This window comes from Balaenoptera physalus (genome assembly GCF_965194825.1).
Source record: "Balaenoptera physalus genome assembly, chromosome: 1".
Lineage (NCBI taxonomy): Eukaryota > Metazoa > Chordata > Mammalia > Artiodactyla > Balaenopteridae > Balaenoptera > Balaenoptera physalus.
The window spans coordinates 110,781,863-110,800,142 of record NC_138882.1 but is presented as its reverse complement, the minus strand read 5'-3'; the positions used below and the strand labels follow the sequence as shown (position 1 = coordinate 110,800,142).

The following is an 18,280-nucleotide window of genomic DNA, read 5'->3' as shown; positions in this document are numbered from 1 at the left end:
TCAGTTTCTTTTTCAGTAAAACAGGTCACTAACTGAGACCACCTGACCAGGTTGTAATGATTAAATGACATCACACATGAAAAGTTCTTAGTGTCTGGTGCATAGTAAGATGGCCTATAGTCTATTAGAATTTCTTACTCAGTTACAAAAAGCTCACCAGCAAGTCAAGGTGGATGGCAGAGATTAAGAGACAGTCTGATCTCCAAAACCTTCTGAATTGTACACAGCTGAAAATTAAGAATCAAAAGGTGTTTCTTGCAGGTCTAAAATGTGCCTCTAACTTTCCTACATTTTGGTGGAGATAACGAAGAAACAGTAATGGCTCCTGCTTTTAAGAAGCTTATAATCTAAATAGGTCAATAATTAAACAGATGTGCTAAATGAACAAAGATGTCCAAGAAATATTCCTTGGACTCTTGACTACATCTATATACTTTTTTTCAAATTAATTCACACTGATTAAAATTTCTCATACCATATGATGCCCAATGTATGCTAAGAGGGTTTCACCTTCTTCTTATTTTAATTATATTTTATCTTCTTTTGTTTTAAACCAGGGAAAGTGAGAAATAGTGTAGTTTACTTTTTCCCTTTCAGTAAGGGCTTAGCATAGGTTTTTTGGCCCAATATCTTCCCCACCTCACTACTTTCAAAATGTCCTTTTCGCGCTCCCCACTTAATGAAAAACTAACATCTCTGAATTACTTAATAGTGCTTTTTGCAAGCTCAGTTGAAATTATAAAGGAGACGATACTGCTCCTGGGGAAAAAGATGGATCTGTCCAAAAAGAAGGTGAGACAGTTGCAGGAATACATGGTCATTTGTAACTGACTGAAGATTACAAAGAAGGAATTAAGAAGGACCCCAAAGTTTGTTCTCAGCATCACAGTTGGACCAAGCCCTCACACAGTTTATCTAAGCCAGTAACAAATAAGGTTATTTATGGCTATCTTGATGACAGTTTCATTTCAAGTGAATGCTGCATGCTTACATTTTAAGAAAAATGCCTGAATGCTTCCTGTGTTTTTTTTTTGTTTTTTTTTTTTTGATGTGGACCATTTTTAAAGTCTTTATTGAATTTGTTGCAATATTGCTTCTGTTTTTATGTTTTGGTTTTTTTTTTGGTCACGAGGCATGTGGGATCTTAGCTCCCTGACCAGGGATTGAACTCACTCCCCCTGCATTGGAAGGCGAACTCTCAACCACTGGACCGCCAGGGAAGTCCCTTCCTGTCTTTTTTTTTGTTCTTTGTAATAAATTCAAGAATTTTTCCCTAATTCACCTATTTGACTCAGTTTTCCCATGTGGAGATGAAGTGATATAGATAATAAGGGACATGATTTTGACAATGTTCACACACTGTCAAATCGTAGAATAAATTTTAGATTACTAAGTGACATCTGTAGCCTATTAGAATTTAATGAGTATACCATAGTTATACCATTTAGACTTATTGTGGCAGATTTTGGATGAAGACATTAATAAAAATGCCTAGCAGTTCATCTTTGGAGATAGATCTTAGTTTGAATCCAAACTATGACATGACCTGGCTATGTAAACTTTGGCAAGTTGCTTAACCATCTGGAGTTTGTGTCTTTAAGTCTGTAAAATGGGCCCAGTAATATCCACCTCATAGGGTTATTTAAATAAGAATGCACTTAGAGTGTTCAATACAGTGCTGGGCACCCAAAGATCATATTATTAAAAAGGCCTGGATATTCCACACAGCTGTTACTCATTTTTTGAATTGCCAGGGCTGAGGAGTGCAGAAAGGCTGATCAATTTTGCTAGTAACACAAGTGACTAGCAGCATAAATGTTCAGATACCACCATTAGCACATATTAACTTATATACTGAAATTTATTAACCCATGCAAGGAAATTTTCTCAGAATTGCTGGTGCTACTTTAAGAGACATAGTCGAGTTTACATAAAAAGTAATAAAACCAAGGTACTGTTTTGTTGTCATAAAGTTGTGCAAAGATTAGATGAAATAAGCTAGCACTCTTGTCTTAAAAGTATGTATACGCAGTGATGTACTTCATATGGCAGTATGTATCCCATGGGTAAATTGATTTTAAGGGAATCACTTTCTAGATCTCATATTTCCATATGTATTATTTCTTAAGTTATATTGCCTGGGATAGAGTACAGTCAAGAGATCATGCTGGCTCTTCTGTTCCCAACTCCCATGTCTCAACAGTCCTTTCCACCTTAGAAAAAAAGCATATTTCTCAGTGATCTCAAATACTGCAATGGTATAGTGCCCTGTGGTGTAAAGATTCTGGGGTACCAAATGGAATGATAATTCAAAATATTGGCATTGGTCTATGACTGAGTAAAAACTATTTTTGCAAGTCAGATGACTTCTAAGTTATTGCTTCAAAAAAACTGAAAGAGAAACTCATCAAATTGTTTAAGTATTTTTGGTTAAGATCAATAAGCAATGTTTAGCTTATAACATGAAAGGTGTCCAAAGATTTGAGTGAAATGACTATGATATTATAAAACTCTTTCCACTCTAAAATTAAAATTATTTAGATGAACAAGGACTTTCAATGTTCACATCTACAAATAAAAGCAGGATAGAATGATGCTGAACCTGGGCATTTTTAGGAATAACATGCATCAATGGATACATGATCAGATTTTTTTTAAAAAAGCCATATTTTTCCCATTAAGAAACGCATTTCCAATAAAATTAGTTTCATGTTGAAAAATAATCAAAACTTATAATACATTTATATTATGATAAAGTATAAATTTTAAAGTCTAACAATACGAAAGAAAAACATTTATCATTTAAAGTCTTAACCCAGAAATTTAAAAAATATAAATGTCCAGTTATAGACATATATTTTGTTAAAGACAAATTCCATAGAGGGGCTTATAAAAGAAGCTCAAGCTTAAAAATACATGAAAACAGAATAAAACAGAATAAAATCTGGTGAGAAGTTCAATTAAAAATATTAGTTCAAGGGAAAAAAAATTTATGTAAAACTTTCAACTATTATTTAGAGCTTGTTTATGTATTTTTAAATAAGATGACGAGTATAAAGTCACTGGTCTTTAGACTCTATTAGGTTTATTTACAAGAATGATGTAGCAATTTCATTTTAAGAATGAATATTTGCAGAACTCGGGAAATTCTGTCTTTTGCTATCAAGTAAACTATAGTCAAAATTTGTAAAGGTCAACCTAAAATGAGTGAATGGTACATGGTATATAATTTTTTAAATGTGGGGTATTTGTGAGCATAAAAATTTGAAGACCACAGACATAACATGTATAGAATCCTTAGTATACTTTCTGCACCAAACTGAATCAAAGTGCTGGACCTTTTGCAAAAGCATAGCAAAGAGGTTAAGCTGGCCTGACCAGATTCCTTTGCCTCCTCTATTCCAATCCTAACTCTTCCTGTACCATCACTCCTGTATCATCTTGGCAGTCTGTACCTTTAATGCATCAGATACTGCATGGGTCTCTCAAAGGTTTACCATGCCCTACACTTAAGGACCTCTTGGAACTTATCAGGTATTCACATGATACAAAATTGTCTGGGCTGCACACCAGGACACTCCTCCATCCAAGAAGGCTGTAGGCAGCTTCCATGGTTGATGAGCATTATGGCAAACAGGCTATAAACATGACTTTGGAAGACTCTCAGTGCATAGTGTAATCATGCAAAGAGCAGGGATACTGTACATGAAATAGCTTATCTCCACAACATTGGTTATCTCCTTCCTTTTACTGATAAAAGGATACCATTGTATGGGGACGACAGGAAAGAAGTAAGTGAAGAGAAAACAGAAGGCTACCAATACTGTTGTCTTCTATATTTTAAGAGTCTGAGAAAGTAACTAGGTTCATTATTTAAGTGCTTGTCCTGGGAGAAAACTGTTATTATTCAGTATGTTAGTATCTGCACAAAGTCAAAAAGGAAAACATAATATTTCACAGTCGTGAGCTTAATTTTACCCTTGTCTACCTCTGACACCTTCAAAGGATTACTAATATCCATAAATTGTCTTTAGTGGCACTCAGAATGGATTCTCTTCGCATAAACAATGGTTTGCAATCAACATTTAATCTGGAATGGGGTGACATATTCTTTCTATTCTGAAACATCAAATATTGTGCTCTATACTTTTTCTAGGAATTAATTCTGACCTTATTAACTACAATTTGTTTCAGATACTTAACTGTGGGCAGAGATTCTGCATTTATTTATAGAATACCATGATTCTCTAATTTTACCTTGGATTAAAGCCTTTTAAGTTATTTGAGAAGTAAGTTATTCAAACCAAAATGCTCAGTGACACTAACTGTACTTCATCCACTGTTCAATGCGTATTCTCAGGCCCTCCCATACTTATGTATCAGAAATTCAAGAGGAAGACTCCAGCAATCTGTATTCTAATAAGTCCTCCAGGTACTGGTACACATTAAAGTTTGAGAACCACTGATCTCCTGGAGTCTCACCTCACCAGCAGGACTTCCATAAGTAAAAACTGGCTACAGTTTAGAAGTTAAATACAAATATTTCCTTTATCAACATTCATGAATCCTGATACATAAAGGAATCATATATACAAATCTTAAGTCCAACAATTAAGGGTTAATCTATTTTCTATTATGTGATCAGGCATTTGCTTCTAGAGGGTTTCAAGATCTTTAACTACTGAGAACCAATGACAATTTGATAGTTCTCTGGATGTTAGGAATAAATGTGTTAGCTTTATAGTCAGAGTTTGCTGGAGAGTTTGGACCAATGTTTATGGATTTAAACTGATGAATGGATAAAGATGGTGAAGAATCTCATTCTAATCATGCCCTCCTTTCCTAATTTCCCTTTTCACTGTTTGGTCTTCTTCCCCTTTTCCTTAGGGAGCCGAGTGATTGATAGCCTAATCCAATGACTGTATTACAGCTGCCTCAACTAGGACTCTTTTCCTTATCATTAGCAGTTAGCCTATGGTTAAATTCACAGCTCACTGCTTGGTACAGCCCCTGAGATTTAAGGGTCTGGCCTTTAGAAAATATTTAACATACAACTGAAATCTTGACATACTGAGAACTCAGTTCTCTGCAAGTCTTCTTTAATTAATCCAATGTACTGTACCATTGTTCTGTATGAGAGTGTGACATGGTGCACTGTTCCTGAAGCTTACAGGGATGTGTGGCTCTAAATTAAACAGTCACTCACATGTACCTACACTGATTTTCAGTACAGAAGATATGCATGAATCTGTGAATATTTAAATTCAAGCTCAAACAGTGACAAAATACTCTCTAGTTTTACTTTCATAATAGAACCTTTTTGATTAATTTCAAGCTTGAAATCTTTCTTTATGAAAACACACACACACACAGAAGAAAGAAATTTAATAATTCATTACCACTGCTGCAAAGGTAAGTTTTCTTAATATGCTTGTCAGTGTCCTTTAGTTTACGAAGTCTATCAAATATTTTCTTAGGAGCTGGTAACAGACATTATTTTCCTAATTTTGAACAAAGAAAACATATATACTATCCAGATACCCAAGAATTTTTTGGCTCTTAAACATCATTCGATTTTATCATTTATCTGCAGTTATTTTAAAATACCTAAGGAAAGAATATAGACCTTGATCTATGCTTTAAACCTTTGCCCTTGCTCCAGTCTGTCAATGAGCTGTAAGCGTCTATGAATATGGCAGCTGACTCCCAGATGAAAAATTATGCATCTCATAAACTGCTATTCTGCTGAAATGTCAAGCCAAGGCAAGGCTGTACCTCAAACTCAGCACTTGGCATTTTCCTTCTGTCTGCTTTGTTGCCGTGAAGCAAACACGAGCAGTGAGGATCTGTGTAGGGCAGGTAGCAGGCGAGCTCACTGTCAAAAATCTATTATTAGGGCTCTGATCTCCTGCATAGACCAACGACGGCCAAACAGTGAGAAACTCCGGCTTCGGGAAAAGCAATATAATGCAGAAGGGGATTCTTTGTCAACCTGTACATGAATATATTCAAATAAGCATGATTTAAATGAGAATAGTTCTAATGGTGAGCTCCTCTCAACTAAACTGATAATTTATAATGAAAATTGTAATTCAACATCTTTATTTGATATGCCTACTTTTGACTATTCTGCAAATATAGTACATATATTTATATAACAAGTTCTTTAAGAATTTGATCAGTTAAACTTGTGATAGTCTAAGAATGTTTTTACATATGTGAATAATAGACTAGAATTTTTTGCATTATGTTGGTACATATAAAAAAAGAAAATAGATAAGTGAGTATAAAATGGAAGGCTCTCCTTTTAATTATTCTTTTTGGCATGATTTATTACTGCTTTTTTATTCATTTAAATATTATCTTTAACAGATTATTTTAGATATTTCAGTATTAAAATCTAAGCTCTTATTGATAAAGATGGTTACAATAGATAGCTGAAATTTTATGACGGATAGTAGGTGTGTTTTTCTGAAAGGTTTTTATGCATCAGTAATCATGTGATTGACACATAAAAAAATCCAGCCCATTAAAAACTACTTCCTATAAAAAATATCAGTACTGCATTTTGATATAATTGTAACGTATAGTATAAGAACTTAAAGCAATCTTACCAAAATTTTCAGTTGCTTGCATGTGTGAAAACAGTTATTCAAAGCAAAATGTAACTGAAACTTCTGAGTTTCCAATCTAGTGTATGTTTTGTCATCTTCTCCATTTTACACAATAGTCACTAATAAATACAACAAAATAAGTTTAAGTTTATGCTTAGAGCGGGTTTCATTGGATTTGTGTTTATGTAGTGCCCAGTAGCTGAGGGCATGCTGCTAAGTCCCGGCAACTCTTGAGTAACTATTTTAAAGACAAACATAAAATATGCAGTGTGGAGCCAATGCTTAAGATTCTTTTTTAAGCTACTATTGATACATTATTGATACATCGATTCCCTCAAGTTTTCTGAACTATACACTTTGTACTCATTTCTAGCCCTACATTGTCACGGAGTTACAAATTACTAGCAAATTTCTAACTTGCACCTTCTTTTATTGGTAATTCCCATGTTGATTTTACAAAGAAAACACCCTTAGGCTTGTAACTATAAGAGCTCAGTTAGTGTGCACTGTCCAATAGCCCACACAGCTAGATTTCAAATCATGTATCATTTATTTGTAGAATGTAAGAGCATTTATGGAATATACCATTATCATTTGTTGAGAAATACACAATCATTTCTTAACCTCTGTAATATCCTTCACATGATTAGTAAAATATGGGTTCCTGAAACATATTAGTAAACCCATATCCGTAAAATATGGGTTCCGTCTTTGATGAATTATTCAGAAATCAGTATAAAGTTTATAAGTATTAGTAGTGAGTAATAATAGCGTTCTACTGTTTTAACTAAGTTGATACAGAATCAATAATTTCAAACGTCTAAAATTTGAGATTGAGGACAAGAATTTCCCTTTTTTGATAAAATAAAACAAATTTAGCAAATAAAATAATTTAAAACAAGTTAATTTTTCAACCTTGTAGAAAGTAAATTATATTGAGCCTAAAGTATCTATCATCATCTCAAAGTGCCTTCTGCACAGAAATTTCAGAACTTTTCCCTATATGCGGGTGTGTGTGTATGTGTTTTCATGTAAAACAAACGAAATATGTGCGGGACAACGGAATAACAACAAACCTAAGGAATATGCCCATCCCCCATTAATAAAAAGAACCTTTTAAAACACAATAAGGAACAATAACAAAAACTCCTTCAAATGAGTTTACCCCACTGCTTGATTACTATTTCTCCCGATGCAGCTATAAGTGAATAAAAGTTATCCTTGTGAAGTCAGTTGCAAGAAAGACATATCTTTAGTTATGCCATGCAGGACTCATTTTTAACCATCTCTAAAAGAATCTTATCTACAGGGAGGACTTCATGTGAAAATGTCCCACCACAGCTGGATAACACCATTTATACAGGTGATAGTAATCACGGAGTTAGGGGCCAGCTTAAGACACCATTATTATTTGGGGACAAGGTCAAGAAAAGGGTCAAAATCTGAAACTAAATCAAGAAAAAAAATTACCAAACTAAAACTAGGTAAAATAATGAGTAATCCACTTGAGGACAGAGTTTATAAATAATGTTCCTGATGAGATTAGTGTTCCTTCTAACCAAATAAATAAAGCCAAGGAATTTTCTCCCCTCCTCCACAAAAAAAAACAACAATAATTTATTCAACTGTGTAGTGATACATGAACTAATTGCTGTTTGATATTAAAAAGTGTTCTGCATGGATTCTAGAAAAAAAGAAAGTTAGGTGGTAACAACTTACAGTATTATGTTTCTACTGTCCAAAGAAAAGTAGAGAATATTGATTCTTTAGAGGCAATGATTTAGACGTAAGTACTTGTATGGTGGAGAGCTTAATTAGTCATCCTAGTTTCATGAAAATATTCCTTATGAATACTGAACAAGCTTTCTTTTGATACTGTTCTCACTATGAAATCTCCTTTAATAGACTCCTACTGTTATCACAAATCTTGCCAGGTATTTCTCCTACAATTAAAATTTAGGTTTATAAGTCATTTTACTATGAATTTGATTCCTGTGTTTGACCACCTTCCCCACTCCAATGACCTACAGGTGAGTTGGAAAATGCAGTTTCTAAAATAACAAAGCTGAGGATGAGACCTTGGAATGAAGTCCTAACTCTCCCTCTTGATACAAATTTTAAACTTCAACAAGTAGAAGTTACCTCACTTAATGACTTCTACAGGCATAACGACATCTTTTATTTAACAAAGAGACCTCCCTCTAAAACAGCAGCTTTCCGACATTTTTTTTTTTTTCCGACATTTTTGAAGTTAACCACAATAAAAAATTCATTTTACATCATGACCTAGTATAGAAATATATATATGTGCACATTACATGTATAACTAAAAAAAGATGTTTGACCAGTGTTTATCCCAACTGTGTGCAAAGCCTTCTGAGAGTTTTTTCTGTTCTATTTCATTAAAATAAAAAATTTGTTCAGAGTTCATTAAGCTTGATTCCATAATACACTCATAAGTTGGGAACCAAAGTTTGAGAAACATTGTTTTAGAATACTCTAGAATCCAGACTGATCATATTTGAAATAATTAAACTGACATTCCTTAGCTGAGGTTCTGTTTTTGAAGCTAGTCACTGCACCTTACTAGCTAATATGTTTTAAAAGAAGGGCATTACTGAAATGTGACCATTGTTCTATAGCACGTGCCCTACTCTAGTTCCTCACCATTTCCCCATTGAAACAAAACAAAATATTCATTTCAAATAGCAGGGATCTTATTCTGGGAAAAAAAAAAAAAAGACTGCTAGAGAGCTAGAAAGTATTGAAAGAGAAAAATAGCCTTCCCTGGTAATGAAAAGTATGTACTGTATTTCAGGTGGCTATCCAAAATTGAACTCTTTTTAGCTTTCACTTAAAAAAAAAAAATCTATGATTCAAGCAGCTCTTCTAAAAGTAGATATTCCAGTGTTCTGAGAGAACACTTGGGTAAGTATTAGCACTGTGCTGTGGGAATTTTTTTTTTTAATTTTGTAAAAATACCTGGCATATTTTGTGTAGTTTTCTATATTGAAGCAGCATTATTGATAAACTAGGAATGGTATTTAGCCATTTTGATATTTTCATCACTCCTAAAATTTGCAGCCATTTTTATTTAACACATTTTGTTAGGCTAGGTTTTGCTATAACTCATTCTGAAGGTACTTTGTTATAGAACTTACTTCTGTCCTAAAATATATTATCATTGCCTGTTTAAACTGCTTTTCAGATTAAATTACCTTTAAATTAAAGCAAACATTGCTTTAAAGGAGAAAAACTATTAATTTTGTCAATATGGAGAGAGTCTATTTTCAAAACAAATTGTTCATAATGTGAAGGGACTTAATATAGAACCTATTAGAAATGAGGTACAAACCCTTAAAAATGTTAGGGACATTTTGTTGTTTAAAATGAAAGTTCTACCCAGGCTTGGTTGAGTTTATAACCCAAGTGAATATTTATAGATGAATTTATAAATCTTAGAAATAGAGTTTTATGGAAATGTTAACGGGCCCTGAGGTACAGCTAAACTTGTTTGCAGATACTGCTATAATTTCCAGTGTGTGTATGCTTAAAAGACTGCAACACAAAAGACTTTTTCTAATGCTGTAATTCCATCAGTTTATTAGACTGAGTTATGGTATGGGAGAATATTCAGAAACTGCAGCTTAAATGAGAAAACGTGAATGGTGTTACTTATATAAAATACTACTGCAATAGTTCTTTTATTAATTTTTAATGTTCAGCACCCTCTGTGACCTCCTTTATTCTCTTGCTGTCAACATGGCAGGCTGGAAAAATTGAAATGGGCTGACAGAAAACATAGTGCGCGTTACAGCCCAACTCTGGAATCTCTCGACTCTCTTTCTGAGACACATGCTAACTTGCTCCATGTTATTCTGCATTACAATAATATTTAAGGCCCTGTTTGATAGCTCTTGATAAAAGGGAGTTCTGTCTGGACCCTGAGCAGGTGCTCCTCGTCAGCCTTCCTCTTTCTGACATTGTGGGAATGGCATTCAATTAAAAGCAGAATATACTATTTTTTTTTTTTTTTTTAAGTCATGGCTCATAGGCACACTTCACGCTCTCAAAACATAATACCTCAGCATGGAGAGAGCTTTATTTGTGTCTATGCAGCCTCTTCCAAAAGCACATTTTGGTCTGATTCAGCAATGCTTTTCTTGAACAGTGGGACACTGCTATGTTATGTATATTTACCACTGTCTCTATCACCAAGGAGACTAATCCCCATACCAGTACAGTCAAGAACCTCACAGCATTGTCTTTGCAAGACCAAGTTCATGTTGTCACAGCAACAGAGTGCACAGGGCAAAGATATTGAACAGGACTTTGGGATTAAAGCTTCTCTTTCTGTTTCAAATCCAAGTGTTTTATGATGAGAAAAAGTGTGCAAAGGTATGAGGTCTGCAAATATCTTGTCAGCTGAAGCTATAAGTGTAATGTTTTAATGATTTATTTCACAGTTGTGAAGGTGAGATTTTTGAAGAAGGTAGATTTCAAACTTCTAGGAAGACTGGAAACTAACCCAGACTATGAAAAAAGATATTAAAATCAGGGTGCTTATATTCTTCTTTTAAAAGGCCTTGTTATTAGCCTTTACTAATTAATGATGAGACAATTGTGACAATGAGAAATTCTGAGTAATGCACAGACTGCAAGAGAATAGAATTTGTATGAAACCCTATCTTGGTATACTCTCCTCTTGTGCTATCAGTCACTTGATCAATCTGTTCCATCTGTCGTAACTATTAGGAGTTTTGACCAGCAGTGAGTTATAAGAATTTGGGATCATAAAAGGCACAATATTCTTGCTTGTAACATGATCTCTTGATTTTTCATCAACCTCCAAGGAAGCAAAAATGCAAGGAGAGGGTAACACTTACCGGACACTCCTCCGTACGTAGTCCGTTTCCCAGTGCCCACTGCTGGCCAGGGTGTGCCATCGGCTTTTAATCCCATGAGACCTGAGACCGTGTTGGTGGCTGTAACACCATCTGCGCCACCTATGAAAAACACAACATTTTTCTGCAGTCCTTAAAGGGACGATTGCTAAAACCCATTCAAACCCACACAACCCAGAAAAATGCACACTCTACTTTCTCTTGAGAACATTTCCTCCCCTCAAATATATTCACTAATTTCATTCCTATAATTATACTTAAAATGCTAGACATAAAAATTTTTAATTACCACCACTTTATTTTTCCAATTATTATACAGATTTGTGGATGCCAAATGTTTTGTACTCAGTGTTATTTTCCAGGTAATTTACAATATCTTTACAAATCAGGATGCAATTTCCATTGGATAGCACACAAGCATATATGATTTGTAAAATCATGCACTGACTGTATGATTTATGTATTCAAGATATTTATTGAGCATGTGTTTAAGGCAGTGTACTAGATCCCATCAAATATAAAGGGAACTCATAAGAAATTTCACCTGTGGAAGCAGCTATCTTTTTAAAAAGTTTCATTAAAGGTTCAGGTGCTATTGCTGAACTGTTATATTGTGAAGTCATTCATTTTGGAGTGGTTTGTTGTGACTGTGGCTTCGTTTCATAATTGTTTGTGTGTAAACCAGGTGTTTATTAGGAAAAATGGTAGATATTCTTGTATTCCCAGGTCACTTACTAGCTTGAGTATAGGTATGGATCTGTTACATTTGTGAGGTCAAGCGCTCAATTTAATACTTTTCTTAAAGTTTAAAGAGAGATATGAACATATATTTGTGGATAAAGATATACTTTAGTATGGCTATGAAATTTAGGCCCATACTTACATAACGAGGCAATTGATGTAAGTCAGGTTCTTACCTTCCTTTGCAGCTCTGGCGATGCTTACGATATCAGTGACATTTGGGGTCAACTTGGCAAAAAAAGGAATCTGAACAGCTTGCCTAACCCAGCGACAGATGTTTCGCACCAGCTCTGGATCCTGTTCAAATAGGTCAGTTAAATATAGAACATAATTAAAGAATTGTGATCAAAATGTGTGCTGGAACAACAGCAAAGCTGGAGATGTGCAAGACAAATCCAACTTGACAATGAGCAACATGATATATTTCTCAAATTCCTCCTCAGTATTACATCTAGACTCATTAGGGAACTAAGGTTAACACACTGCAAGTGAACTGCAAATTCATCACATAAAGGTTAAATTCCTCAAGGGAGCCTTTGGAAAATAAAATTACAAAGAACCAAATGGAAGAAAGTGTTTCCCACTTCCAGTTAAATAATGTCAGAAATAAAACATAAACTTCTGGTGATAAGTTTGGGAACCATTACAGAATTTCTAACGACCTCATTGGTTTAAGCCTAATAAAAATATTTGAATAGCTGACTCCCAGGTGAATGGTATGAAATCTGAAGTCTATTGTTTTCATTATTAGAAGACTTAGTCTTGTTGAAGTGTATTCAAAAGAAAATATGTGACTTCCTAATCAATTTAATTATGGTATATAGTATATGCTAATATGGGATAATTCAGCCTTAGGTTACCCAGGATCTGATCAGTAACTTTAGCTTACTTTTGCAAATGTTGCCAAGAGCTGTGTAGCACTTTTCAACATTGGTCAACTTGAAAGAATTGATCAAAATGACAAGAATGAAACAAAATATCAAACGCTCATTTTTAAAAGCAAGGAATAGATGTTTTCCTGCCCTGTGTCTTGTGATTTTTCAGGCTTCTATTTTCTCATGGGACAAGTATCATTTAGAGGGCAATCACCTATCCTTTCCATTGAAAATAACTTAGCAGTAGTAATGTTCTTTGATTTCAACACATACAATAGTCCTTTTTTTTCATTACTTTTAGTGCAAAATTTATTCTGACAGGTACTGATAATGTGCTTTGATAAATTACATTAAAATATGCAATAGCAATTCATTATTGAACTTGGTAATATTATCTTAGGAAGTTAAAATGCTTTTTTTAAAAAATAAAAGATCCACCCAGAAAAATGCATATATTTAAACTATGAAACAGTAGGCAAGAATTTCATTTGTAATTAATATTTTTACATGTAAGAAAGTTGATCTTTGCATTTTAACCTTTCGAATTCTTTTAAGATGAGATTTCTAATGTTATAACCTTTAGAAAGAACCTTTTCACTTAGGTTTAATGTATCTTGATCAGTCATCTTGTATTACTCTACAAGCTACGTGTTTGTGTGCTAGGACACTGTGATGAGGTAATTTCTTTCAGTTGTTATTGTCGCTAGTCAGCAAAACTAATAATTTCAACAAGAAATCTTTGACTTGGCTTGTTCTCTTTTCAGAACAGTAATTTCTTCATTAAACATAAATATTAAAAAAGCACTATATGCAATGCTCTACAGGGCATACTGTGTATTATGAATAGTAAAATCTGGAGACTTAGCTGTACAAATTCTAACTCATGAAAATGGAGATCTGCCCCTGCCCATGCAATGTTCATGAAATATTTATAACCACTGCATTGGCATTATGAAGACAGTTGTATCTTTGTGACTTTCATTTTTAAGTTATGAATTTCCATGGGACTTAGCCTAGAAATGACAGTAACTCTAGATGACATCAATTGCATGTCCTTTGTGAAAGCTCTCTTTAAGGTAGAATTTGCCGATAATTTAAAGATCACTTGAATTGCATAATACATGGAAGGTAGCCTGATAAGAATTAGTAAAACAAATTTAAAATATTATCTGGTTCCAATAGAGTAAAGACTAATAATCTGATATAGGTTTCTAAGTGGCTTTCAATACTATTGACCACCGTGTCTTCATATTTACTTTGAACATCTGTCACACTTTTTTCTGTTGATTCTCACTAGTTGAATACTTTAAATGGATGCCTCAATACATTGTTTAACAATTTGAAATTTGTTCAGAGTTTTTCAGTTTTTGTAAAAAAATATGGTCCATTGGTTACCTTTATTTACTTGAATCATCTGCTATTTTGAGATACCACAGTTTAATCCTCCGATAGTTCTATGTGTAAGGTTTATGGTGTTCAGATATATTTTACCTGTCTTCATACTCAGTTAAGCCAGCTGTTTACTAATCCTCATACCCAGCTGAAACACAATTTGATTACCTGAGAATTTTAAAGACAACTTATAGCCAACATTATTGTAAAAATTATTGACTGTTCCATAAATTGCAAAGTTTTGTTTGACAGGCATAATAGGGAATATTCTAATACAACTAGAAATGTGGTGAGGCTAATAGCATGAAAAAATGAACCTGTATACTTTGGGGAAACTATTCACACATTCCTAATTTCCTCACATTTTTGATATGAATGATCGAGATCTAAAAACAATTAATAGTGCTTCTGCATCTTGACCTTCTCATTTGCTAGTGATAGCATCAGGTGGCATTGCCCTTCCTAACAAGCCAATTTTTAGAATCTTATCGAAATGAATAAATTTTAGACAATTTCTAATTCTCCCCTCCAAAAAGTCTTCAGAATAGGAAATACACAAAGTTACTACAACCTCTCAGACAGACTGAGACTTTAACATTATCCACATCAACAAAAATTAAATAAAAGAAGACAATTCTGGACTGCTTTTCTACTTTTAGGCATATAACATTGTAGGCACTCAAAAAAAATTGTTGTGTCAATGAAAGAAGACTAAATGAAAACTTGGCAGATTTTCAATTTATTTCTTTATGTATCCATCAATTTATAGATTATGGTTGGGTTTAAGAAAAACACAAATATATTTTATGATAGATACTGTCTAAAAGGGTGAAATTCACTAAGACTTCTTTACAAAGCAGGAAAAATTCTGAAGAAAAATGGTAGATAATCATGGAAAAAAGAACAGCTTAACAAGTCTTTTAAAGTGTCTAGCCCACAAAAAGCCCACCTGTATCACCAATTTTTTACTGGCTGTTCCTGCAGATATTCATAATGCCCATCCCTGATCATGATTTATAATCTCTCCCATAGCAACTGCTTGTGTGTGTGTGTGTGTATATACTACTTTAATACCTGTTAACCCTTTTGTTATTTATATGATCACCAAAGAAAACTGTGAGGGAGCAGAATGGGTTTTCCTGTGATGGAGCAGAATGGGTTTTCCTGTGATGGAGGTGTGTGATATTACTAGCAAGAAAGCAGTGAAGCCCTTAAAGGAATGAGTGACAGGTCTGGGGAGCACGTGGTGGTCTTGGGGGTACTACATGACGTGAAGGTAACAGATCAAGCTTGTGAGGTGCTAAGAAGAGGATAAAAGCAAACTAGAGATAAATGTGGCCTCTGACAATTTTAATGAGGAGCAACCCTGTGTCTGTCTGCAATTAATACACTCTGGAATAGATTCCTATGAAAACCAAACAACAGTGACAACAGCAGAAAGCAGAAAACGTAGTTCTGAGCAGCTTGTTTGTTGCAGAAATTTTCATTGTCCAAAACTGGCTGCTTTTAAAAGCTTAATTTTCTATCTGGGCCACAAGATAATAATTTTTAATTCTAGTAACTAGCATGTCTCTAGTTACACATTAAGGGGGTTCTATATATGATGCACCCTGCTGCTTTTGAGGACCTTTAGATGACCTCTCCATTGTAGGACAGGTATTTTCACCAATTACCTAGGGCATCAAATCTCACTGATTTCATGCCCTGTACAGAGGAATAAGCACTAGAGAATGAGATTGTGAGAATTTCTTGATAAGTTAAATTACTAGTGAAATTTTTGACTTTGAGAAACATTTTCTCCAATTTCCCTGGTAATTTCCACTCTGCACAATTCTTTTCAAAATGGCTTTCTTAGAAGGTGGCATTTCAATGAACCCACTGAAAAATTTTACCAGTTATGAAATGTTTTCTACTAAGGAACTCTGAAGTCTTAATTCACATGGCATGCTAGGAAGTAGCTAGCATTTTTATGTCCACTTTTCTGATAGAACTAGGGTCCAGAAGATCAATCTGAGTACCTATTTCACCTTCTTAATTTTCTTTCCCATTATCATGTCCTAAACCATCATCTTCTTTAGCAAAATTGCTCCTTAAAGTAAAATGCAGCCATCAATTGTAAACTAGAACTATAAAAGGCTTCTACTTCATTTATACCTGTAAGACTAGCTGTAGCTTCAGAGTAATAGGCAAAAGTGATTTATTTATCCTTCTATGTCAGTAAAGTAAGACAGAAAGAGTTAACTACACCAGGTAGAATTATTAGTAAATGCAAAGACTAGGCATCAGAATGGGGATGTTTTTAATTAACTTATATTTTAGCATGTGTCCTTCTTGCACCAGTTTTCCTGATTTAAGAATTCTAACGATGGCATAATCACCTTGGAAAACCATTTGGCAGTTTCCTCTAAAGGTAAATGTGCACTTACTAATCCATGCAGCAATTCTACTCTGAGTTATATATCCAAGAGACATGAAAATATATATCCACACAAAGACTTGCACACAAAAGTTCATAGCAACTTTTTCAAAATAGCTCCAAATTGGAAACAACTCAAATATCCATTAGTATGTGAATGAAGTGGCATGTCTACACAACGGAGTACTATTCATCAATTAAAAAAAAAAAACTAAACTACTGAATCATGCAACAACTTGGACTTAATCAAGGAAACATTATTCTCAGTTAAAGAAGTCCACAAAAGAGTACATGCTGCATGATTACATTTATATGAAATTCCACAAAGGAAAAGCTACGCTGACAGAAAGCAGAGCATTGGTTGCTGTCACTGAGGTTTGGGGATGGGAAAGAGATTAAGTGGGAAAGGGCACAAGGAAATTTTTTAGGGTAATGGAAATGTTCTGTATCTTGAGTGTGATGGTATTTACATGAGAGTAGACATTTGTCAACACATATCAAATTCTATACTTAAGTGTATTTTTTTCTGTTATAAGTAAATTATACCACCACAAATTTCATTTAAAATTTTAAAATAATTCCAAGGGTGTTCAAATATAAATAGAAAAATTAAAGCCAGTGGCATTCTAGGCAATGTGGGTTCTATCCTTTTAACAAATTTATTTACCGACGACAAGGCACTGCAACTAGCCTATGCTGGAGACAAAGATGAGTGGGACAAGGAAGGCAGAGTCTACTAGGAAGTACAACCCAGGCACATAAATAACATGTATGTTGGATGTTAAGTATAAAAAAGGAGATCCTGATATGCTCTCTTATTTCAGAGTATTTCAGAGCATGTAGCACAGAGTTCAGCACATAGTAGGCACTCAACAAATACTGTCGACTTGATAGAGCTCACATTGCATAAATTAACATTGACTTTCTTATTTCTATTTACTCAGAAGAAACCTGGGAGTATAAAATTACTGGTTCCAAGATAACCTAATAGACAACTGTTTCAGGCACTATGCACTATGTTAGACAATGGTGTTAAAGATATATAATACACTATCTCTATTCTTAAAAACAAAACAAAATAAAACACTTCATAATCCAGGGGGGATATGCATATAACAAACATATAATATGAACATAAAATGCTATAAGTCTATAGTAATGTATCTGTATATGCATATAAAATATTATATATATATATATATATATTTTTTTTTTTCCTCTACTTCCCTTGTGCTTCAAGTTGAAGATGACACAGAACTAACTGCTTGTGTGTTCTCTCCTCCCCAGGCACCCGTAGCCTCTTCCATTCTGATCCTTGCTTCAGGCTTTTCTTTCTCT

General features: G+C 34.0%; 1 protein-coding gene across 3 annotated transcripts in view; it reads right to left on the bottom strand.

The window, feature by feature from the left end:
• DPYD (dihydropyrimidine dehydrogenase) overlaps positions 1–18,280 on the bottom strand; it is an 807,615-nt gene that overhangs the window by 198,201 nt on the left and 591,134 nt on the right. For all 3 annotated transcript variants that reach the window (XM_082476697.1, XM_082476698.1, XM_082476699.1), the window contains exons 17-18: positions 12,436–12,556; positions 11,501–11,620 (exon numbers count right to left, since the gene is read on the bottom strand). In XM_082476697.1, coding sequence (XP_082332823.1) covers positions 11,501–11,620; positions 12,436–12,556 — 241 coding nt within the window. The remainder of the gene's footprint in view (positions 1–11,500; positions 11,621–12,435; positions 12,557–18,280) is intronic.